Raw genomic sequence first — 24,101 nt, forward strand, 5'->3', positions numbered from 1 at the left:
ACCTCATTGGCGTCTTCAGAGCAGCGACTCCTGTCCTTTTTGAGTATGAGCACTTCTGGTTCATGTTAAAATATGGAAAGGTTGACCACACAATAGGAATAGTGCTTTTAGTTTCTGTTCATTGAAACCACATAATGGCACAGATTTCCTAAGATTCACCACATAATGGCTCAGATTTCCTAAGATTCACCCTACAATGCAGTAGTGATACTGCATTGGCTTTATCCAAGACATATTAATTCATTCTGCAGACAAGGCTTGATTGTAAATGGTTTGGGGAATTTTGCAATAACTCCATGGTCCCTAAGGATCTGAGGCCACTGGGACAGACAAGCCATGTGATTCTTCCATCAACTCTGGAGCTGAGATTATAGCTGCCAGGAGACAGGAGTGTGGGAACAGGAAGCTGCAATCTGCCGGCCCAGGGCTCCCTCTCTGGTCACCCTCCATGCTCATCACAGGGGAAGGGGATGATGTTTTTCAGTTACATGAGAGGTGGTCTAGCAGAAAAAGTGCCCATCATCCGGGTCACTTTCCCTAACATTTCCTATGTTCTGCAACCAACATATGGGCCTCTATTCTTTAGGGCTTCCTTTATTCAAATCTTCCATCGGAGATGCATAAGGAATATGGAGAGGGAAGGCTTCTTCTCCATCAGTTTCCCTTTCTGTATGTTAAACTATGTTTTCTTCTCTCCAACAGCAAACAGCACAGGTCTACATTATTTGCTTCAAACTGAGAGGTCCAGCCATCTAGTCCTGTTGGTATGAGTAGCTAGGACCATCCTCAGCTCCCACATGAAGATACGCTCCCACGCCAAACAATCCAGATGTTCTTCCCTCAGCCATATGGTTGAGAGAGCTTGATTTTAATTCTTTTTAGGGAAGAAAGGATTTATCCCATGAATACGGAGCCCAGATGCTTTGTTTACTATCTTCCTGATGGGATCTGCAGAGATCACATCTCGATGTGCTTTCTCCTGTACTGTGTAAAGAAACTTCCTCATGTTTTATCTTCTCAGAAGGGGCACATCTGTGCATCCAGCATGCAGTCTAGCTCAGGGGAATTTAAATGGGCTTCACCTGCTCCGTGGGCCATGGATCTTGAGATGATTTCATAAAGAAAGGCAATTATTCTGATGGGTCAAAAAAAAGCAAGCAGTGCCGTCATGGTAATAGCAGCTCTGGATTCTGAACGATGCTGGGCCTCCTGCCGGGGCACGGCTGGGCAGAGTTGTGTGGGGCTTGTGCTAGTTGTTATTGCCTCCACTGGGGAAGACATCCACAGAAAGTGCATTTTCTCATTTACTCATCGTAGGGAATTTAGATTGCAGAAACTCGTTTTGCCCAAAACCACAAGAACAGGCCAAATGGCACAGAAACAGAACACCTGAAAAAGCTGACCGTCTTTCTCTGTCTCATAGCTGGAGCATGAAGATACAAAGAAGGGATCAGAGGGCTGTTCCCTTGGCAAACACTCAGAACAGAAAAAGAAATAGCAAACTTGAACTTGTTCCTCTATTCTATTAGACAGAAACCCAGAGTTCAAATAATTGATTTAGGCACTTTCACCATCCCCACAAAAGACAGCATCCAACATCAATCAGCCACAAGACCGTGAGGCTGATTGATTTGGTTTTATATTTTAATTTGTGTCATTACCACCAGGGCTTGGGCTAGGCTAGAAGAAGGATGCTTCTCTGCACACGGAGGGTTGTTGGGGTTGGAAAGGACTCTTGTTCCTCAAGGGCAAGAGGAAGGTCAATTATTGAGAAGGGAATAGGGAAGACCACTGATTGCATAGCTCGTGGCTCTAACTGTCACTGCACAGAGCGTGGACTCCTCTCCCATCTCAGAACCTGTGTGGTCCTGCCTGTGAGGTTTTCTTGATGCTCAATAGCAGGAAGAGCAGGGAGAACAGAGGAAGCAGGAAGAGAGGGCTCTGGCTCTGACCCCCACTGAGCCATGGGCTAGATCCCCAAGCACAGAGGCCCACTGCGGGGAGGGTAGGATCCGGTCTTCCTGGTTGGCACTATTGCCAAGGGCCTGGGGACTTTTCTGGAGAATAAGCTCTGGGCAGCAGCAGTCTCTAGAAAAGGTATGAATTGTCATCAAGAGCATGCCAGCATCTTGCTCCAGGACACCAGATGAGTAAGGAAAGCAACCAGATCCCGCCTTCTGAGGAGGGACCAGGCAGGAATTCAGCAGGGCCTTAGCCCAGTCTCGCAGCTTAGGGTTCTGGACCAGATAAAGAATGAGAGTAGGAGAGCAGAAGTGAGGCCATGACCCAGAGGCCGAGGAAGGTGGAGGAAGCCTGGCAGGCACATAGGCTCGGCAGCTTGCACCAGATGCTGGGAATGGTTTAGCAAATTCATTCCAGGTCCCGTCCCCAATCCAGCCAGGAATCCCAGCGTCTTCTTGGAGCTCAGAACTTGGGGAAGACTGAGAAGGGGGCTGTGAAGTCTGCACGTGTGAATCTTGGGTACCTTCCTCTGAGCATAGCTGGGAAGGCGAGCGCTATTGGGTGGCCAACTCCACCCACTGCCTGATTCTTGCTCAGGGTGGGCTCGGAAACGTCCCAGTTTCAGGAACAGCCCCTGTCCTGGGCAAGCCAGGACTGGTGGTCCCCCTGTGGACCCCACCTGAATTGTCCCGGGTTCTGTTAAAACACTGCCTCTTCAGGCTGCGTCACCAGACACCAAGATTGGCAGATTCGAGGGTGCACATGAAGTTTCTAGAACTCTAATACTCAGTTTCCCTTTTGTAGAGAATACTGGGAGGAGTACAGCTCAAGCTTTAACTTGTATGAAAAAGAAATGGCGAGCTTTTGACAAAGGTATGACCCACTTATTGCAAGAGGGAAGATGCGTGAGAGTGAGTGACAGAGGGGGCCCCATCTGCCCACAGTTCCTTGTTCAAAATGCTGCTTTTTGGCAGGCATCTTGAGTTAGCCTCGCCTGCTCCCAGACTATCCTCTCATTCTTTATGGCACATGTCATTTGCATTTCCAATTCAATTAAAGCCACATGATGCTCTGGGCCCCTTCCCCCCAGCATTTGTACGGCTGAACGAGAGCCCAGTGATCTGGAAGCTGTGAGGGGGAATTTCCTTCTGTGAGAGAAACCTCTTAATTACTAAGCTTGGGAAAGGAAGTCAGGCTCCTTGATATACTCTAGATATTCTAGTTTATCAATACTATTCTTTTTTAACTATTTCATTGTAGCATAGTCTGTTTTCCCATTTATTCAAAATTAGTCTTATTTTTAAAAGTTATGGTCTTAGAAACTAAAAAAATGCATTTAGATATAGTCCATTCATAGAGCCCAGGCCATTTCCAAAAATAATAAAAAAAAATACTATTAAATTAATTCTTGGCTACAAAGGTTCATTTTGAGTTGGGTATATCAAGTGTCCTGACATTCTCAGCATTCAAAAATATTCTAAATTCAATCGAGTATGATGGTATGCATAGGGACTGAGTCATTTTAGGGATAAGGACTTTGTTGTAGAATTGGCACCATTGTCTCTGTGAAGTGGAAGCATGCAGATTTAGTTCTGAATGTTTCCAGGGACTGCCTTTCCAGTATTCTTTAATATTTTTGAGGGTCTTATATTCTTATTTTTGACACAGGTCTGGCCTGGAGACACCTCAGGCCTACCCTGGGCCTAACTCACGTTCTCTGAATCCTGTGAGATGCATCCCAGGCAGACGGTTTTCCAATCTCAAATCTGAGTTAACAATTAAACACAACAGTCAACAAGGCACAGTAGCTGGACTGGAATACCTCACAGCCCCATGAGCTCCATGAAAGTCAGACTCATGATGTAATGCCTGCTTTCAAAGAACTAAAAATTACACTTATAAAATGTCCCTCTGTATGCAAGTTTTCAAGTTTGCTTTATTTTTTGCAAGGCTGGGAATGAAACCCAGGTCCAGAACATGCAGGGCAAGTGCTCTACTCCTGAGCTATAGCCCCATCCCTGAAAATCCCTCTTTGAAAGGAAGTGTCAGAAGCAGATATTCCCAAAGCTGGAAAGTCCCTTTCTGCAGCAATGACAGTATTTATGTGACAATTCACTAAAATACAGAAAAAAGAGTAGCTATCAAGGGTTAGAAATCTCTCTGCTAACTGAGGCAATCTAAAAATCAGCCTAGTACTTTCTGAGGAGGTTTTAACCTTTCATATTTTGGAAATGTATCAAAGGTGGGGTCATTTATACTAATAATGGGCTCATAGGAGTGGGTCAGAAAGCTCAAAAATCCATTCCTGATATCCCCTAAACATCCTCCCATGGGAAACACCTCTGAGCATTTCCATGATTGAGCATGTATTGACAAAACAACTGGAATTCCATTTTAATAAACTCTAGATCAGCCATGACCAACGAACTGCACAAAACAAGGAAGTTTTATGATCAAAACTTATGAGCTCATTGATGCGGCATCGTGTTTAACCCATATGGACCTATGCAGTCCTGTGGTGTCAGAGGCTCATTGTTAGCTAGAGTTGTCGCCTAATATTCTCTATGAGCATCTCTTACACAGTGAGGGGTATGATGGGGGGTGGGAGTCTAATAGAGGGATTTTTAGGATAAAGGTCTTTAAAATATTTGAACAACAACATCAAAAATAAAACCAGAAATGCTGCCAAAGTTACTACCTATGGGTTTGCACAGCCCAGTTCAGCACAGGGCCCTGGCTGTCCGACCTGTGTAACCATCAGTGTCTATTGATAAATCAAGCTGAGTAAGAACCATCAGTCTTACCAGTATAAAATGTGAGCTTATAGCTCAAATTGGGGGGTGGGCTGGGAGACTCCTGATACACAGGTTTGGGGAATCTTTGATGGAGCAACTCTTCCAATTCTGTCAACAGCCTCTGGGGCCACTAGGTGAGCCTGGGACTATTCTCCTCATGGTGATGACTGAAGTGCAGAGACGAGGCTCAGCCACATAAGCACACACAAACCTTGACTGCATGGCATCTGGTCTTCTACCACCAGCCAAAGCACACTGCATGGCCAATGTCAGAGGGCAGGAAGGCTATCCCACCTACCAGGAGGTCACAGCAATCTACACCGTCACAACCAACATCAGTGGAACCCAGAAGTATTTTCATCCCATGGGAATATTGACAGACAGACATCTAATCTACCTCAATCCCAAGCCCTCTGGATAACCAAGCATATGATGACTCAGACTCTGACAACAGAATCAGCACTATTAAGATCAACCACATTTGCACGCACAGGTACCCCCAATCTCTGCAGCACATCAGGACACCTTTACCATGCTCTAGGTCACTGAGAAACAGGCATGTTCCATATGGCAATGACCTGCAGCTGCTGCACCTCCGTGTCAGGATGTGGCTTGCTCATCTTGAGACCCAGGCTAAGGAACGGCACCAATCTGGGGGATGCTGTTCTCGTGGCAACCTTTGTCCTGAATTGGGCAAAGCCCAATCAAGTAAGGTAGCCAAGTCTGGCACCAGGTGGGAAATGTATTACTTAGGGAGAGGCATCGCATAATCCTCTTACAGAGAGGGTTTGAACAATTTGGAACATTAATACAATGTCCCACAGATAACATCACAACGTGATAAGAAAAGATTACTAAGAATTTAGTAATTCTAAATCAACTTACAGCATGACCAAGTCTATTATTATCAAAAAAAGTCTAGATACTCAAATACTCACTCATTCCTTCTCTATCCACGAGCCTTCAATGCCTGGGGAGCAGCCATATCCTCAGATAAGGGTTGTTGTCAACACCCATGCACACATCATTCACCTATGCTGAGAACTATTACATGTCTATCATGGAAGAGTGGAAAGCTGAACTGAGTCATTACTGACCAGATGGAGGGCAAGACACAGCATGCTACAAGTGAGAGGTAGAAAATGATTTAAAGTTGATACCAAAGGAAAATCCCATAGTTACCAGAACTTCTGAGCAAAAGAGGTGTGGCTGGGGCAAAGGCAATTGTCTTCATCAGTGTGCTCTGTGGGTCTAGGGGACAGCTGCGGCTGCTTCTGACCACATTGCCAGACCCTGTGGACCTGTGCTGTGATTTTTGTAGATGAGCCAATAACTTGATTTTTATTTTTAAATATGCATAAAATTATAGTGTGCAAGTATTCAAAGGCTGAGAACCATTGTTCTTGCTAAGCTAATCCTTATTCTGCATTGGGTAACTACCCACTGTTTAAAATCCTGTGCACCCTTTGATTTTCTCTAATTTCTACAAAACTTCTCCTAGTCTCAAACCACTTGCCTGCTTGCCATAAGTTTTGATTTCTGGACTTCTCTTCTCAGGGGATAATTGTTACAGCGTTGGTATATTCAGAGAGCCGAGGTTATTCACAGAGCAACCCATCCACAGAGTAATCCACCTGGCTGAATGTGGGAATCAAACCCAGGGTACCTATGTCATCCATGTCTTCCATTACCAAAGTCTTGGAGATTGGTGAAATTTAGGTTATCATCTGGAAATGAGCGCATCCTTGGATAGTTGTAAGCTAGGTCCTCAGGATCCCCTAAATCTATCAGTAGTCCTGGTGCCAGTAACAGAACCAGCTGGACTTGGCAGGCGGCTGAGGCACTTTTAAGGACCAGAGAGTGTAGAGATGCCAAATATCCTCAGGCTGCTTTGAATCCTATGGATTCTTTCAAATCCATTCCAATGGCTTCCATTCTCCATGATGAGCATCCTAAATGAGGTGGGGATTGGAGAGATCTGAAAAGATGGGGCAGTTTACACAATGGTAACTTCTAAGAGTCAGGATTTACTGAGAAGAGGCTCTGGAATATAGAGAGGGCTGGGCAATTCATCCCTGGGCCTGAGTGACCCTGAGATCATAGCCTGAGCGCAAGATGCAGCCCAGTGCTGAACTGCGCACAAGCATAAGATTTTAAGGCAATTCTAACATTGACACAGACAATATTTGTTTGAGTCACTGAAATATGAGTAATTGATACAGGTCATGCTTATTACTGCACAAAAACTATGAGAGGGTCTTGCTTTGGTTTTGGTGTTGGAGTTCAAGTAAAATGCCAGTGTGCTGCCACTATTCTGAGTTATTGTAAAGGTATTTTGCACATTATTATACTTTGGGGGAACATACAGCACTTAGAGAACTACAGTCAGGCCTCTGAAGTGGCTGAATTCAGTTATTAGCACAGTGTTTCACAGTGAAAATGCCAAATCCTTCCGTTTTTGAAGACAACACATTGCTTTTCTGTTTATGTTGTGCAATTAGAAAGCTTAGAAATGGATAGCTTCTATTTGGAGACACTTGACTTTAAAAAGCAAAGCACCCTTGAAGAAATAGGTAGTTGTTAGAGAAAAACTAGGACTTAGAAGATGGGCCTGGAGAATCCCATGGTACTGAGAGTAGAAACTGTTCAGAAAGTACCAGAGAGGTGGAAGGGCTCAGGAGCCCACACAAATAAGCTTAGCCTGCCCAAAGATGGGCACCACCAAAATAACAGCAAAGGGTTGAAACATATATAATATGTTTAAATCCAGGAGTTTATAATGCGGCATAGGAAAAACCACACAATTCACTGAACACCTTTGAATGTAGGTGACCAATTTATTTTTTTGAAAAGTAAGAAGAATTACTTACACATGTGTCCTTGCCTTTATGGATGAACTGTCTCAGGTAACCAAAAACTGATAAGAAAATTCGGTCTTTATATAAGTATTCCAGAAATGCATGAAGAAATCCTGACAAAACGGGAATACTATCATCCTGCAACCACTGGTGAGCTCGTCCATCCAGGCAGTGATCGGCAATGGCAGTGACATCCCCAAAGAGACTTGCAAGACATGAAGTATCTCTAACAAAACTGCGCTGAGCCCTTAGAACAAGACTAGCCAGAAATATCCAACCTCAACTGATTAAACCCTAGCTCTCGCCACCAAGTTACAGGGGAAGACAGGAACATGCTACATCCTAAGGGATGTAATCAACAAACTGTAGCCTGCGGAAACTTCTATAGAAATCCAACCCCCACCCCCGCCCCTGATTCTTCATGTTCAAATCACTCAGAACCGAAAAAAGAGCAGGAACCTATGGATTAAAGAAACTGGAAGAGGTATTCCAACCACCTTAATATATCAACTTCATGAGGAGCCCAAGGCACCAAGGAATCTGTAAAACATTTCAAGACCATCAGGGAATGGCGACACTGCAGTATTTGATATTACGGGTGATTTACTCTTGGAACAATGGCACTGGGGTTATCTTTGTATTTTATATATCACTGCCCTCCTGATTTGCTCTCACCACAGCTGTCAGACCTCATAGCTGGATCACAGTTCTGATACTTGTACTGAAATCTGAAAGTCAAACTGAAATATTTTGCTGTTCATTCAGCAGTGTCCTGAGGATGGTGTCCATGGCCTCCCAGAATTAAGTAAGCATCCCGGGAAGGGATGGTAAAGCCAACAAAGACCCTTATCAGCACGTTTCTACTGAAACAAACTGAATACTATGAAGAAAGCAATGTCAGCAGCCTAATATTCTTCCGGTTTAAAATCAAGATTTACGTCTTCCCCAAATTCGTGCCTAGCATTCTTCTTATAATAATCCTTCTGTACTCTGCATTTACTTAGCCTTTGCAGCTAAAGCGAGGTGGCATATCTCTTTACATGCTCTTCTCCAATTACTCGAAGGTAGCCTCAGCCTTGTGTGTTATATCTCATATGCATTTCACATCTTCCCAAGGAAAAAGAATGAGCTTTTAATTTTCCCCCATTCCTTTCAGGGCAGGGATAAAGAGGAACCCAAAAAGTCTTTGCTAGAGAAAGGGAAGAATGGAGGAAGAAAAAAAAAAAAAGGTAGGAAGGAAGGGAAAATAAAGCTGAAATATCACATGATTGCTTGAGCTCTGGTTTGGACAAATACTATTCCCAAGACTAAATTTAAAAACAAAACATTCTCTAAATTGAATGTCAAGGAGAGATGTGCAATTTGTGCCATCAAGATGAGTCAGTGAATAGGATGAGGGCTACATTAAATAATGCATAATGATTCAAGTAGCTTGGTGCAACTATTAAAATAAGGACTTGCATGATCAATTAGCCTCATCAAAGAATGATTTAGTCATATTTTGAGAATACACATATAATTTTAAGAAGCAAAATTGAGTATATAAGGACAAATTAATTCACTATATTTGTTACTAGTAATAAATAAAATTACCTCTGAATAATTTGGTGAGAGATATTTCCCATTGCATTTAGCAATGTTCCTCAGGATTTTTAAGGCTTTGTCTCCTTCTTTCCGAGTGATCAGCCAGCGGGGAGATTCAGGGACCACCCTGGCAAAGAAGGAGGTTTTCTGAGTTACAAATTTCAAAATCTGAAAGTTTATGACTTCAGGTTTTCAATTAGAATGGGTCTTGCAATTAGGTACAAGTTGAGGCAATTCTCAGCTAATAATAAGCTATCTAAAACATAGAGATAATTTTGGCAAATGTATAATGAATGGAAAACACACTAACTTGATTAATGGATCACTGCTCATGAAAATCAGTATTGCATTGCTCTTAAAAATAGTCCATCACAGTATCTTTGATGCATATTTGAGAAGAACTTTGATTTAGTAAGTACTTAGAAAAGGTTAACAACTTGATTTATATAAGCTGATTTGTCCATATTTTAAAGTTAAATGAGAGGAATGATTAAAATATATTCATGCTAATAAGCATCAAGTGCATACACCTGTAGTTTCTTGATAATTTAATTTTCTGATGTTCTTAACATTTTCTATTCCTCAGAGAATTCCCAAGTAAGGCTAATTTGCTTAACAGAGCATACAGAGAAGCAAACTGATTTCACTGCATTTAATTTGCATGTTGAAATACTGGGCAGATGTAGCTGTTGCCTTATAGTTAAGATATTGCAAAACAAAGAAAATATATAATGCAAAACTCTATTTAGAACTTTCTGTTTTGGCATTTTATTATTTTTGGTGATAACTATGAGACAAATCTTTAATAAGTTATCTGTTTAAATTCTCAAGTTATTTAAAAATTCTCAAAGCCCAAGCCATTCTGAAGATGCTGTACAATTTCCCTGCTACTAGCATTTTTTGTGTTGGTCTGGATTCTACATTTCCTTGGAGTAAGTGTAAGCATGATAATGACCAAAACAACATTACCAGTAATAAAGGAGGAAGAGAAAGTTGGGCAGCGTAATGGCTAGCTGGATCCCTTGCCAATTGGGGATAAAGTAGGCAATTCCAGGGAGAATTATGATTCCAAGGGTGAAGAACATTTGAATCACTATTCCCACAATCCTCCTTTGTTTTGAACCTACTATTTCTGTCACTGAGGGAAAACAAACACAAGAGGTTAGGGAAGCTCAAGATCAGCTCCAAAATAAACAAGCAAAAAGACGTTACACCTGTTATACCCATCAGCACTGCCGGAGCGCTCCAGAACTCAAGGACCCGAGGCTTCCATGATTTCTGAAACGATGGAGATGCTCTTTCCAGGACCACATTTGCTTTCCTCTCCCTCTGTTCTCTGCCACCTTCCTCTTAATCACCCAGCCCAGAACCCTGCTGGGCATGGGGTGGGGGGACACAAAGAATATAGCATTCGCCTTTAGGAAAGCCCCAATTGTTTTCAAAAGTAAATGCTAATTATCAAAACATAAGTGTACTAAACTGGATAAATTTTACCACTGTATCTCTAAAAAATTTGCCTATTACAGTCCCTTAGGACAATCATTATGAACATGAATTCCATAAATAATTTTCTATTATAAATAAATAAATTTCTATTATTTATTTTCTATTATTTATTTCTATTATTAAGAGATAGTTTCTATTAAATGATAATATTTCTCTCCCCAGTGTTGGACTTTTCATTTCTGTGATATTTCCCTAAATTTTTTTGGTAGACTCCCGCCCTCCTCTGCCCCTTCCCACTCTGGGTCTCTTCTATTCATCATCCTGAGGCAAGTTTCCCTAAGACTACAGCTTTGAACATTCACAAAGGCCTGGGTCTATTTCAAAATGTCTCAGATTTCAAAGTTAACCTTTCTGCTTCCGCCAGTGACTGATCCCTCTAGCACTCTCTCTTTTTTCCACCTATAACATCTTCAAAAGGTCTCCAGAGTGGGCACTGCCTGGGTAACAGGTAGCAGTCACCCGAGAGGAAGCCCAAATCTGCAGGGACAATCTAAGAGGAACGTTCTCATCTCCTGGGGCACACATCCACTGTGACTTGAAGTAAGTGGCTGGTCCTGGAGTAGGAGGGGAGTCAGAGGCCATCGAGGACTCTTCCAAGTAATGTGGCAGAGTCAGACCTTCTCTCACGCCCAGAAGGTCTGACTTTCCAGTTAGGGAGGATAGCAAAGGCCTCAAATAGGCTCCTCATTTTTAGGAGAGGTCTCCCACGTGGTAAAGAGTTCTCTATGAAAATGGAAGGAGAGTTAAAGACATGATATCTGAGAATACAGGAAAGTAACCTTGAACTGTATCACAGAACATGCTACACAGAAAATACTTTGAACATGTTGTTTCAAAGAGATTCTGAAATTTTTGTAGGAATCAACTTCTAAAACAGCAAAGCTAGAACACATGTGATAACCACCATGGGGGTGGTCCAGAGTGGCTCAGCGGGGGTCTGATGGCATTTTGTATTTGGTTCCCAAAATGAAGGGGCGTGTCAGTTGCTACAGCAGCTAGAATCCTTCCCAGCCCCCCAGTCTGTAGAAACAATGGCAGTAGCCCAAAGGAAACCTGTCCTTGCTGTGAATGGACGTGGAGGAAGGCCACCAGCAGGCACTTCTTGGCTGTCTGACCTTAGCTCCCCAACCGGGAAGAGGGCGCAAGGAGGTCTTACCGATCACATAGGAAGTCATCCACGTCCCCTTTCCAAACACACCTTGCAGGAAGCGGAAGATCACAAACACAGGGAAATTTGGTGCAAATGCTACCGCGACACCGGTGACGCCCACGCCGAAGCAGGATATTAAGTAAATGACTATTCTGCCATACCTTTTTGAGAAAGAGAGAGAAGAGAACACCTTAAACGTGGTGGTCTTTCACATGATGGGGGAGGGGGTATCGTTTTAGGGATGCTGAAAGAAGTGGTGGGTACAGAAAATGTGTCCCGCGTCACTTCCACTGTTGAAAGGTAGAAGATGGTGGGAAGTTTCACTCTGTGGCAGGGCAAACCAGCCCGGGCCTCTGAAGTGGTATCACAGCATTAAAGCATGCAGTGACAGTTTCCCCAATAAAACTGTCTCTGTGATGTGGCTGCTTCACAGATGGTCTCCCTGGTGGCCCAGATGTGACACTTCCCAGCAGGTTGTGAATGGGAGTCCCAGTGAGAAAGGAGTGGGGAAAGGGGTAGCAGGAGTGGCAGGCGCATCTCAGCCGGCGGCCTCCTTTTGAATCTTGCCTCCACTGGTGACTGGTCACATGACCCGGGGCGAGTTCCTGAGCGCTCTAATGCAGGGTTCCCGGGTTCCCATGCTTGCTCTTTAATCCTTCCCACTTTTTCTGGAGTGCGATGGCGGCATGAAATGAGATGCAGATGAGAAGGCAATTTTCAAACTCTGGAGCCCACAGCTGATGTGAGTTTACAATTTTATTTTCACCCATTTTGCAGTTATTATTAAATAGCTCAGGAAAGAGAAGCAGAGCAAGGTACACAATATTCCCAAAGTCTGCAGTTAATTTTGGCTCAGTTGTGTCAAACATTTGGCTGGGTGAGAAGTTGGTTCTTAATGATCTGGAAGAAATTTCATTAGATGGCATGTTTTCCTCCACAGAAATCCCCACGAAATTCCCACATAGTGCATCTTGCTTGAGTCGGCAGAGAAGAGATGGAAGTAAACCTTGGCTTATGTTGGTTTTTTTTTAAAAAGTGACTTTAGTTGTTAGAGCAGTTTTAGATTCACAGCAAAACATCTGTTCCTTTGCTAGGATGGATGAGCCTATGCTATGGTTTAGATATGTGATGTCCCCCCAAAGCTGGACTGTAAGACAGTGAAAGAAAGTGTAGAGGTGAAATGTTTAGATATGAGGGTTGTAAACCTAATCAATAGATTGATTCGCTGATATGGATTAGTGTGGCTGGAGGAGGTGGGTCACTGGGGACATGTCTTTGGGGTTTATATTTCATCCCTGGTGAGCACAGTGCTTTCTCTCTGCTTGCAGTTGCTATGTCCTGAGTTGCTTTCCTCTGCCACGTCCTTCTGCCACAATGACCCGTCTCACTCAGGCCCAGAGCTATGGAGCTGGCCAACCATGGACTGAACCTCTGAAACTGGAGCCAAATAAACTTTCCCTCTAATTGTTCTTGTCAGGTCTTTTGGGTCATGGCAATGAAGCAGCTGACTAAAACAGTCTGCAAGTGACACATCATCATCAACAGTCATCATAAACATCATCATAAACATTAAGGTTCACTCATGGTGTCGCATGAGCTAAGGATTTAGAAAAATGTATAATGATATGTTTCCACCATTACAATATCATATAGAATAATGGCACTGCTCTAAAATAACTGCTCTAAAATAAGTTTTATAGTTTTGTGTTACACGTGTAGGTCTGTGATCCTTTTTCAATTAATTTTGCTGAGGGTGTGAGGTCTGGATCTACATACATTCATCTGCATACAGATGTCCAATGGTTCTAACACCATTTATTAAAAAGACTGTCTTTGCTTCTTTGTCAAAGATGGGTTGACAACGTTTACACTTCTGGGCTCTCTTCTGCTTCTGTGACCTATGTGTCACTTGTCTATTAGTTCACCAATATCACAGTTTTTGGTCCATGGTAGCTTCATCATATGTTTTGAAGTTGGGTAGTGTTAGTCCTAACTTTGTTCTTCTCACTATAGTGTTGGTGATGCTGGTGTTTTTGCATCTCCACATAAACTAAGGATCAGTCTGCTGTATCCACAAAATATCTTACTGGGATTTGGGTTGGGATTGTATTTAATACATAGATCAAATTGGGAAGAACTGATTTCTTGACAACACTGAATCTTCATATCTGTGAACTTGGAATGACTATTTATTTATGTAGTTCCCTTTTGATTTCTTTCATCAGAGTCTTATAGGTTTCCTTATATAAATCTTATATGTATACATTTATTATATTTATACCTAAGTATTTCATTTTGTGGAATAATGTAAACAGTATTTGGTTTTTAAACTCAATTTCACTTGTACATACCTGATATATCACAAAGCAATTGGCTTTTGTGTATTAACCTTATATCATGAAACACTGCAATAATCACTTGTTAGTTTTAGGAGTTTTATTGTTGTTGTTGATTATTATAATTCTTTAGGATTTTCCATATAGACAATCATGTCATTTATAAACAAAGACAATTTTATCTGTTCTTTCTGAATCAGTATATCTTTCATTTGTTTTTCCTGCCTTATTGCATTAGCTAGGAAGAGGAGTGGTGAGAAGGCACATCCTGACTTTGTTCCTGATTTTAATAGGAAAAGCATCTAGTTTCTCATCATTAACTATAATGATGTTAGCCATGAGGGGTTTTGGTAGAAATCATAGAATTGAGGAAGTACCCCTTTATTTCTAATTTACTGAGATTTTTAAAATGATGAATGAGAGATGGTTTCTGTCAAATGCCTTGTTTTGCATTAATATGATTGTGCATTTTTTTTCTTTAGCCTTTTGATGTAATGGATTACATTAATTTATTTTTTTTATTTCTAATTTGTATTATTTCCTTTCTCCTCTATTTGCTTCAGATTTAATTTGCTCTTCTTTTTCAAGTTTCTTGACAGAAGCTTAGGTTATTTATTTTAGTTATATCTTCTTTTCTAGTAGATGTACCAATGCTATAAATTTCCTTCTAAGCATTGCTTTTTCAGAATCTGCAAAATTTGATAAGTTGTGTTTCATTTTCATTTTGTTCAAGATACTTTTAAACTTTTTCTTGATGATTTTTCTTTGACTCATTTGTAGTTAGAAGTACGATGTTGACTCTCCAAGTATTCTGGGGTTTCACAGCCTTCTGTTACTGATTTCTACCTTAATTCCACTGTGATCTGAAAGCAGACATAATATGATATCTATTCCTTTAAATTTGATAAAGTGGTTCTCATGGCCCAGAACAGGATCTATCTTGGTGAATGCTTCATGTAAGTTTGAGAAAAATGTGTGCTTTGCTCTTGTTGGATGAAGTACTCTATAGACGTCAATTACATCCACTTGATTGATGGTACCGTGGAGTTCTGATACATCCTGGTGATTTTCTGATGGTGGGACTTTACATTTTTTGATAAAGGATGTTAAAGTCTATTAGTTTTTGTCCCCTCTGTTTTGATGCTCTGTTTCTGGGTATATATGTGACAGGATTGCTGTGCTTTTGAAGAATTGACCCTTTTATGGTTATGAAAGACCCCTCTTTCTATCTGATAACTTTCCTTGTTCTGAAGTTTGCTGTCTGATATTACCATAGCAATTCCCACTGTCCCCTTGTTAGGGTTAATATGGTTTATCTTTCTGGATCCATTTACTTTTCATCTATATGTGACTTTAAAGTTGGTTTCTTGTGGACAATATAGAGTCAGGTATTATTTTGTTTGTTTGTTTTGGGTACCAGGGATTGAACCCAGGGATTGAACCACCAAGCCACATCCCCAACCCTTTTTAAAAATATTTTTTTAGTTGTAGATGGACACAGTACCTTTATTTATTCATTTATTTTTATGTGGTGCTAAGGATCAAACCCACTGCCTCACATGTGGGAGGCAAGCACTCTACCACTGAGCTTCAGCCCCAGCTGCCCCAACCCTTTTTAAAATATTTTTATTTTAAAAATATATACAAGGTCTTGCTGAGTTGCATAGGGCCTCACTAAGTTGGTGAGGCTGGCTTTGAACTCACAATCCTCCTGCCTTAGACTCCTGAGTCTCTGGAATTACAGGCATATACCACCATGCCCAGTCAGGTATTGCTTTTTGTTCCTCTTTGAAAATCTCTAACTTTTAATTGATGGCTTTAGATCATTTCGAGTAATTGTGGATATAGTTGGATTGATATCTACCAGATTTGTTCCTATTTTCTTTGTTCCTATTTTTTTCTTTAATTTTTCTGCCTTTTTAGTTGAGCACTTTATATTTTTCCATTTTCTCTTCTTTCTTAGTTTTTCAATTATATTTATTTTTTAAACATTTTTAATGATTATAGTTAGAGCAAGGGTTAGGGTTAAGTTTTCAATATACACTTACAATGAATCCAAATCTACTTTCAAGGAACACTATACCATTTCATTGCTAAAGCAAATACCTTATAATAACAAAATAATTCTTATTCCTCTCTCCTTTCCCCTGTATAATTGATGTCACTTATTTTACTTATACATAAACATAAATAAGCAAATACATATGTATAATATATGATAAAATATATAAACACATGATCAATTGTATTGTTATTGTTTTGAATAAATTGTTTTTTATTAGATCAATTGAGGATAAAAATTTATTTTACCTTCACTTATTGCTTCTACAATACTCTTCCTTTCTTTTTGTAGCCCTGAGTTTCTGATCTGAATCATTTTTCTTTCACTTTAAAGAACTTTTAACATTTCTCACAAGGGAAGTCTACTAGCAACAAATTCTTTCAATTTTCATTTGTCTAAGAAAGTATTTCTTGTTCACTTTTGAAGGATAGTTTTTTGCAGAGTACAGAATTCTAGGGTTGAAAGCTTTTTTCTCCCAACATTTTAAATATTTCAGTGCAATCTCTTCTTGCTTGCAGTTTCTAAGAAGTGTTATGGGGTGAATCCTAGGTACCCCCACAGGCTCATGTGCTGAAGTCTGACTTGGTCCCCCCCCCCCCGTGGTGCTACTGAGAGGTGGTGGAACCGTTGGGAGGGAGGTGGAGCCTAGTGGAAGGAAGTTAGATCATTGTGGTGTGTCCTTGAAGGGCATGTTGAGACCCTAGCTCATTCTTTCCTTCCTCTTTTGCTTTTTAGCCACCATAAGGTGGGCAGTTTCCTCTGCCATGGACTTTACTCTATGATGTATGACTTGCCTTAGGCCCCAAAGCAAATAGGGTCAAGTGACCATAGACTGAAACCTCTGAAACCGTTAGCCAAAATAAACGTTTCCTCCTTTTAAATTGTTTTATCTCATGTGTTTTGTCACAGTGACAGAAAGCTGACAACACAGGAAGTTGAATGTAAGTTTTGTCTTTGCTCCTCCTCTATAGTAAGGTGTTCTTCTCCTCTGACTTTCTTCAGGATTTTTTTCCATATCTTTATTCCCTGTGGTTTGAAGGCGATGTACCTCTGTGTGCAATTGTGGGGGCAATCACTGCTTGGTATTATCTAAGCGTGCTGTATCTACACATTTGGGGAAATTCTTAGTCATTATGGTTTCAAATATTTCTCTAGTTCCCTTTCTCTTCTCCTTTTGGCATTCTCATGCATACATCTTTCCTTCTGTAGCTATCCCACAGTTATTGAATATCAGGCTCTGTTTTATTCCAGACTTTTTTGCTCTTTGCTTTTCTGATTTGAATCTTCTATTGAAGTAGTCTCTTGGAGATTCTTTGCTCAGCCAGGCCAATCAACTAATAAGTCCAATGAAGGCATTCTTTATTTCTGTCTGACCCCTCGCATTTCTTTTTGGTTCTTAGAAGTTCCAGCTCTACTTAAACTGCCCGTCTGTTTTCCAGTTTTCGAGTTCTGAGCATGTTGACCGTAGTGTTACATTTCTAGTTGATGATTCCAACATCCTTACCATGTCTGCTCCTGGTTCTGATGCTTTCTGTCTGTTTTCAAGCTGTTTTTATTGTTGTTTTGGTTTGGTTTTGCTTTTTTGGCCTTTAGTAAGCCTTTTAATTTTTTCTTGATAGCCGGGCAGGATATACTGAGTAAAAGCAACAGCTATAAATAGGCTATGGGGATATGGCTGCGCAGTGTCAGGGTGGGGAGTGTTCATAGTCCCACAAGGGCTCTGTCTTTCAGTGAGCCTCTGGACTTTGACCATCACTAATGTTTCTCGTCTCTTCCTCCCCTTACTTGGATAGGATGGCCAGCGTGGGCTGGACTGGGGGATTTCCTCCTGCCGCATGGCAGGCTAGCGCCCACTGGAGCTGGGCATTTTAGGTTCTGCTAACCCCCCGCAGGTGAGGTTCTAGTTGGCTAGTTTCCCTGAGGGTGGGCTGTTGGGAGCAGAGTGCTCCCGCATGTTTCTGTGGGGTCCTCCCCCTCCTCTCATCCCTCCAGGTGGAAGAGTGAGGGCCTGGGAGAGTTCCAGGACACACATAAGTGTGTCCCCCACCCGTCACGGAGCCCCTGGAGTTAAGTCTCAAACCCCGAGCCTCAATTCAGGTCAGCCTTCTTGCCACAGCTCTGGCACCCCCGGGGTTTCTGCTCAGGGAGATTCGAGTATTTCTGTCTCTCCAACTCGGGGGGCTGAAGTTTACTCTCTGATTTCGACTTTCTTACAGCTCCATGAAGACTGCTGATTTTCCATTTGTCCAACTTATACTTGTTAGGACTTTGTGACAACTTCTAAGCCCCTTCTATGCTGAGCTGGAAACTGAAAATTCAAATTTTTAAATTCACTCTCTGACCCACCCCATGTGTCTGCTCATAAATGTATGGCCTATTAAATTATCCCCTGCCCCTTCACTCAAGGATACGAATCACAAGCACATATGCATGTATTGCATGATATTGCTGTAAAAGGTTGTCACCTCGGCACCCACCTGTCTGCTGCATAGCCTAAGGTGAATGCCCCAGCCAGGAAGCCAAGGTTTAAGATGGCTTGGGTGAGGTCCAACATCCATGAGTTGACGCAGACAAGGTCAAACTGGGAAAAGAAAGAAAACATGCATGGAGACAATCAGGGAGGTTAATCTTTAGAGCATCTTATCTCCTGTTAAACATTTTTGCTCCTCTACTCCTTAAATAAATTTTCCAAATGAATCACATGCATATTTTATACCAGCATATCAATAATTTCTTTGTTTATATACCTTATCAAGGATACAATTTTTACTATACTATAAATATTGATTTCTAAAATAACATTGTTGTTACAGCCCTCTTTTTAGTGTATCCAATAGTACTTAAATGGTTACTCACCAGCATCCAACGGAAATTAGTTGGCAGTCTAAAATTCAACATGGATCTTTTTTCTCTTTGAATGATTATTTTTATTTCCACATGCTATTATCTTAATATGTCATTTATATAGAAAAATTTTTATTGATTATCAGACTTCTTTGTGCAATAAATTTTATATGTATATAGAATTTGAGTTTCAAAAATTTCCTGCTATTAAAAAGTCTCAAAATATTAGAATTTTTTCAGACCATAATTGGAAAAACATAAGATGTTGTGGATTTTGAAAAATAATTATTACACAAAGTAAAGTTTTGTTGTAAATGTACTTGTACATTCTCGGTAGAATGTCAGGAAGGGGTGGCTTCTCCCATCGGGTCTTATGCTCTGTGGATGAACGTGTCTTATCACTAGAATGAGCGGGGGTTCAACATCAGTCCTTCTCCTGCGTTTCGTTTTATAATCTGTGGTCCAAGAAAACTTGCGTGTGGAAAGACCCTCATGGGAATGGAGAGTGTTTACACGCACAGGAGGACACACATTTCCCAGACTCCTTTGCGGCAGGGCTCTGTGTAGGCTGGTGACAGCTCAGTGTCACTCAGTTCTTTGACCTTCCCAGTCTTGCGCCAAGATTCACATCCTGATCTATCATCCAAATTGTTTTTTTTATTCTCTAGTGGCCAGTTTTCATACAATTATACTGAAAGAAAAAAAAAAAATGGAAACCACCCCGATTACAAAAAGTTACTGAATGCAGTCACTAGCTACTTTACTTCTTAACCACTTTCTTAATATCAAAACCAGTGTTTTGGATGGTCCCAGGGCCTGTTGACCGAGGTTGTCAACCCCAGTCAGTGTGTCCTGGTGAGAGGGAGAGGGCTGTGCTTCCTGTTCTCAGATCCCCTGGGGGAAGAAGGACACATGTGCGGTGGAGGTCTGAAGGCCTTGGGAGCATCCAGACTTTCCCCGCCGTGACCGTCCCTGCAAGTCTCCAGTGGGTGTGTGTGTTCCCGCTGAAGACCGCCGCTGTAGACCACAGCATGAACAGAAGGCAAGGCTGGGACGGGAGTTCTGAGTGTAAGTGCATGAGCAAACTCTCCTATTTGTTAATAAGACACCACTTCTTATCTTGGTTCCACAGCCAGTGGTGACTTGTCATCGCAATCTGAAAAATGTTGGGGGTAACGGTAGCTGGTCCACCTCACAGAATTGCTGAGAAGATAATTGAAATGGAAGAGTTTTACACAGATGCATATTAGTAGGCATCTAATCCTGGCAGTTTAAGAGGATTTTATCATCAGTTTTGGTTTAGGAAGGTACAATTTTATTTTAAGTGAGCTTGCAGATGATTATTTATCTGAAATAATTTCCCACTGGGGTTAAGCATGTGAAGAATGTACCTAGAAAACACAGACAGTAAACCTCGGAAAGCAAGCCAAGTATTAAATTACCAGAGAAAAGGCGACATTTTGCTTTTGAAAATATCAATGAGCACCAAATATAAAAACCCAAGCAGTAGAATTGGCTTCACCCAGCGGTACTTCAAGTGGCCAAGTGACTAGTGCAAGGGCACAGGAGTGCTTTTTTGTAGCAAGACTTAGCAAGAGTGAACTTTATAAAGAATCTGGTCTGCCGCTTTTGAGTTGTGAGCATTCAGATGCCCCCTAAAGAAATTCTTTACACCCACAAAATATTCTTTAATGAAGAAATAATCAATCAGAATTTTTCATACTTCATATTTAAATAAAACGAATTGATCATAAAAGTAAAAATGGCTCAAGTACTGGGGTAACATCACAGGCATCCCACCAGGTGTGCCTGCCTGGTGGTGCTTTCCGCACCAGGTTTAGAGGTGAGGACACACGTTTCCCAGACTCCTTTGCTGCAGGGCTCTGTGTAGGCTGGTGACAGCTCAGAGGACAGGAGGGAGTGGGGATTCTCCTGCAGGACTCGGAGGAGGCTCCAGCGCCACTCCTGGCGGAGGAACGGTAGTTGGTGGCCAGTCAAGGGAGATGACCACACAGGTGTGGTGGGCTTTGAAACTGGCCATCCAGCAGGGCAGAGCTGACCACCATGCAGGAGAGCTGTCTTTCCTGATCTTTTCCCTCTCCTTTCCTAGCTCTTCCAAAGTAGCTCGGATGTAGAACCTTTTATTAAATCTTTTTCAATTTGTAATACCTAGCCTGGTTTCCATTTAATGACTGGGATCATGCCAACTTTCAAAAATATAAAATAAATGAACTTAAACAAAGTATGCGTTTTTAAAGACATGCACACAAATTCACACGTACACTTATGTTCCCAATGCAGAGAGCACAGAAGCAGCAAGGATTCAAGAGCTTGTTTTGACTCTGGCTTGTGTGATTAGGGGACAGATCCCTGCCTCTTAGGGCTTCCTAATCATCTCTGAACTCAATTCCTGCTACTGCAACAGTTGGGGCCTGTGATGTGGTAATCACATTTAAAGAGAGGTGAGCTGGCACCGAAGCCCAAAGGTTTCCTAAGCTAAGGCCTTTTCCAAAAATAAACAACTACAGGCTTATTGTTCCTGGGAGACCTAAAACCTGCCTCCTGTCAATGGGCGGTCATTGTGGATTGTTGAGAATTCAAGTCTGAATCAGAGGCACTGAAGTTATTTTTCTTTTAAGGCAATCGATAGAACAAGTGAGGCATCTCTGATTTTTTTTTTCCAAAGGGTACACATGCAAAAACATTTAAAATTTTCAAATGTCCATAAATCCATGTGTACCCATTCTGTTACTCATTAATCTTCAAAGTCACTCTTACACAAAGAGAATAGCTCTCCTTGGCATGAACAGAAAGTCAGCCTGATAAAAGACTCAAGCAGCTGTTCGTGTAATGCCAAGAGGATTACATTGCCTGGTTTTGCTGAAAGCACAGGCAACTCTAGCCAAATTAGGTACTTTTGAAGGGTTTCCAACTAAGGGCTTTTCTTAGAGCTTGCCAGTTAAATTGAAATAGACATTATGTTAATTTGATTTTAATGATAAAAGCTGGGGCAAGCTATTCTTAGATATATGTCAAAGTTGTGATTTCTAAATTATTCTTAAAACTAAAGCAACAAATACATCCAGTTCACCAAGGTCAAAGGTAAGGGACAAAAGGCTTAGAAGCTCAGGTGCTTGCCTTGCCTGCGCCTCACATGCCCAGGAATGAACTCCGATGACATCATCTGGGTTTTCCATAAAGGTCTTGTTTAGTCTCTGAACCAGACTTTTACTTGTGAGATTGGAAGATTAGAGAAGATCACAGGATTTGACTTTAATTCTGAGCCATGAGAAATAGCACCTGTTCGTTATGTGTGTTGCTTGGGGGAGAGGGGAAGTCTCTGACGTCAAGTCACAGTATCGACGGGCCTTTGTTTCCGTCAATGGTCCAAGGAGGAGCTGTGCTATGGTGGAATGTGGTTTATTCCCCTAAGGTTTATGTGCTTGGTTTGGGGTTAGGGTGATGGTGTTGAGAGGTGGTGTCATCTTTAAGATGTGGGGCCCCGTGCCAGATGATTGGGTAACTGGGGCACACCCTTGGAAGAAACCAGTGTGGTTCTCTTACAACCACAGTTAGCGCCCTCAAAAGTGGGTTCTATAAAGAGAGTGAGGCTGACCCCTGAAGTCTGAGTTCCTGACTTGCCACCTCCACACACGCCCCCATCATCGTGATGCCACCCACCCCAAGGCCCTCACCAGACACCAGGCAGAGCTGCTCATCTGAGACTTTCAGCCCCCAAACTGTGAGCTGAATAAAGCCATTTCCCTTATAAGTGCCTAGCTTAGAAGTGTATTTTGTTACAGCAACAGAGAATGAACTAAGACAAGTTATAAAGGGAACCGTTCCTAATCAGGTCTTAGCCTGAAATCAGCAGCCATTAAATTCTTCACCGAGTTTAAAAATATCAATACCAGCTTGGGTTTGAATGTCAGGTATGCTGTCCCCCTGGCTATATTTGAAATGGTTGAATCCGTTAATGTTGACTTCCATGGGCATGTCCCATCTTTATTCAATAGTAAGGCACCATGACAGAGCTCGGTGGTTAAAAATCATCATCATCATTAAAAAAAAAAATCGTTTGGGTTGGGTCTCCATGAGGGGAAAGTTTCTCATTCTTAATTTGAGTCATAATAAAAACATGTTTAACAGGCTCTGATGGCATATTTTGGGCATCTTCATTTAATATCAACAAGTTAATGCTGTTCTTTTAGGTATGAACCATCATGATGAGTGGCAGGTGTAAAAACTGACCACAGGTTCTTTCTAGATAAGTCTGATTTGGTGCGATCCGAATTATATAGATGAGGCCTGGAGAAATACCAGCGCAATGCATGCCCAGTTTCCACTCTTTTTACATAGGGTGGGAGCCAAGAGAATTCATGGGAAGCAGATGTAGGAAACTATATCTAAATGAACATCTAAACATGAGAGGGACTTAGAGAGAAATGACTGGTGGCAGGGCTCAGAGGTAGAGGGCTGGCCTGGCATGTGAGGCCCTGGGTTCGATTCTCAGCACCACACAGAAATAAATGAAAATAAAAAGATCCACTGAGGGTGGGAGGTAAACAGATGCTGCAGGAGTGGGACCCAGGGGAGGCTCTGCCGGCAGCACTCGGGGCTGTGCAGTTAGGGCTTTGGGCTGAGAAGTCCCCCACCCCACCTTTGGTGAGAAGGGAGGGGAGGTCCAGGGCTGGGACAGTGAGCTTCTCACTCAGGAACCCAAAGGCACAAAGAGAGCTCAGGACCGAGGGAGGGTCAAGCTCAAGGGCACAGAGGAAGAGTCTGGAAGGTTGCACATGGAAAGACCCAGGACCAAGCAGGAGTCCAGGGGGTGAGAGCAGGTCCCAGAGACGGAGCAGACCCAAAGACCCAGCAGTGATCACCCAGAACAGCATGGACTTGGCTCCTCATTAGAGGCTCCCTGAGGGACAAAGGCTCCTGTAGATGCTTGCGGTCCTGGAAGACATTCTCCAAAGCTCCTCGCAGCCACAATTTAATGCATGG

The 24,101-nt window shown here is 42.0% G+C and overlaps 1 protein-coding gene across 2 annotated transcripts in view; it reads right to left on the bottom strand.

The window, feature by feature from the left end:
• The window catches only part of Slc22a3 (solute carrier family 22 member 3), an 89,876-nt gene that overhangs the window by 28,625 nt on the left and 37,150 nt on the right, over positions 1-24,101 (bottom strand). Inside the window, exons 2-5 of one of the 2 annotated variants that reach the window (XM_076858064.1) lie at positions 18,731-18,834; positions 11,904-12,016; positions 10,169-10,337; positions 9,209-9,326 (exon numbers count right to left, since the gene is read on the bottom strand). In XM_076858064.1, coding sequence (XP_076714179.1) covers positions 9,209-9,326; positions 10,169-10,337; positions 11,904-12,016; positions 18,731-18,834 — 504 coding nt within the window. Of the gene's footprint in view, positions 1-9,208; positions 9,327-10,168; positions 10,338-11,861; positions 12,017-18,730; positions 18,835-24,101 lie in introns of both variants that reach the window. The other variant, XM_076858063.1, reaches the window with a different exon arrangement.

This window comes from Callospermophilus lateralis, chromosome 6, assembly GCF_048772815.1.
Source record: "Callospermophilus lateralis isolate mCalLat2 chromosome 6, mCalLat2.hap1, whole genome shotgun sequence".
NCBI classification, from domain to species: domain Eukaryota; kingdom Metazoa; phylum Chordata; class Mammalia; order Rodentia; family Sciuridae; genus Callospermophilus; species Callospermophilus lateralis.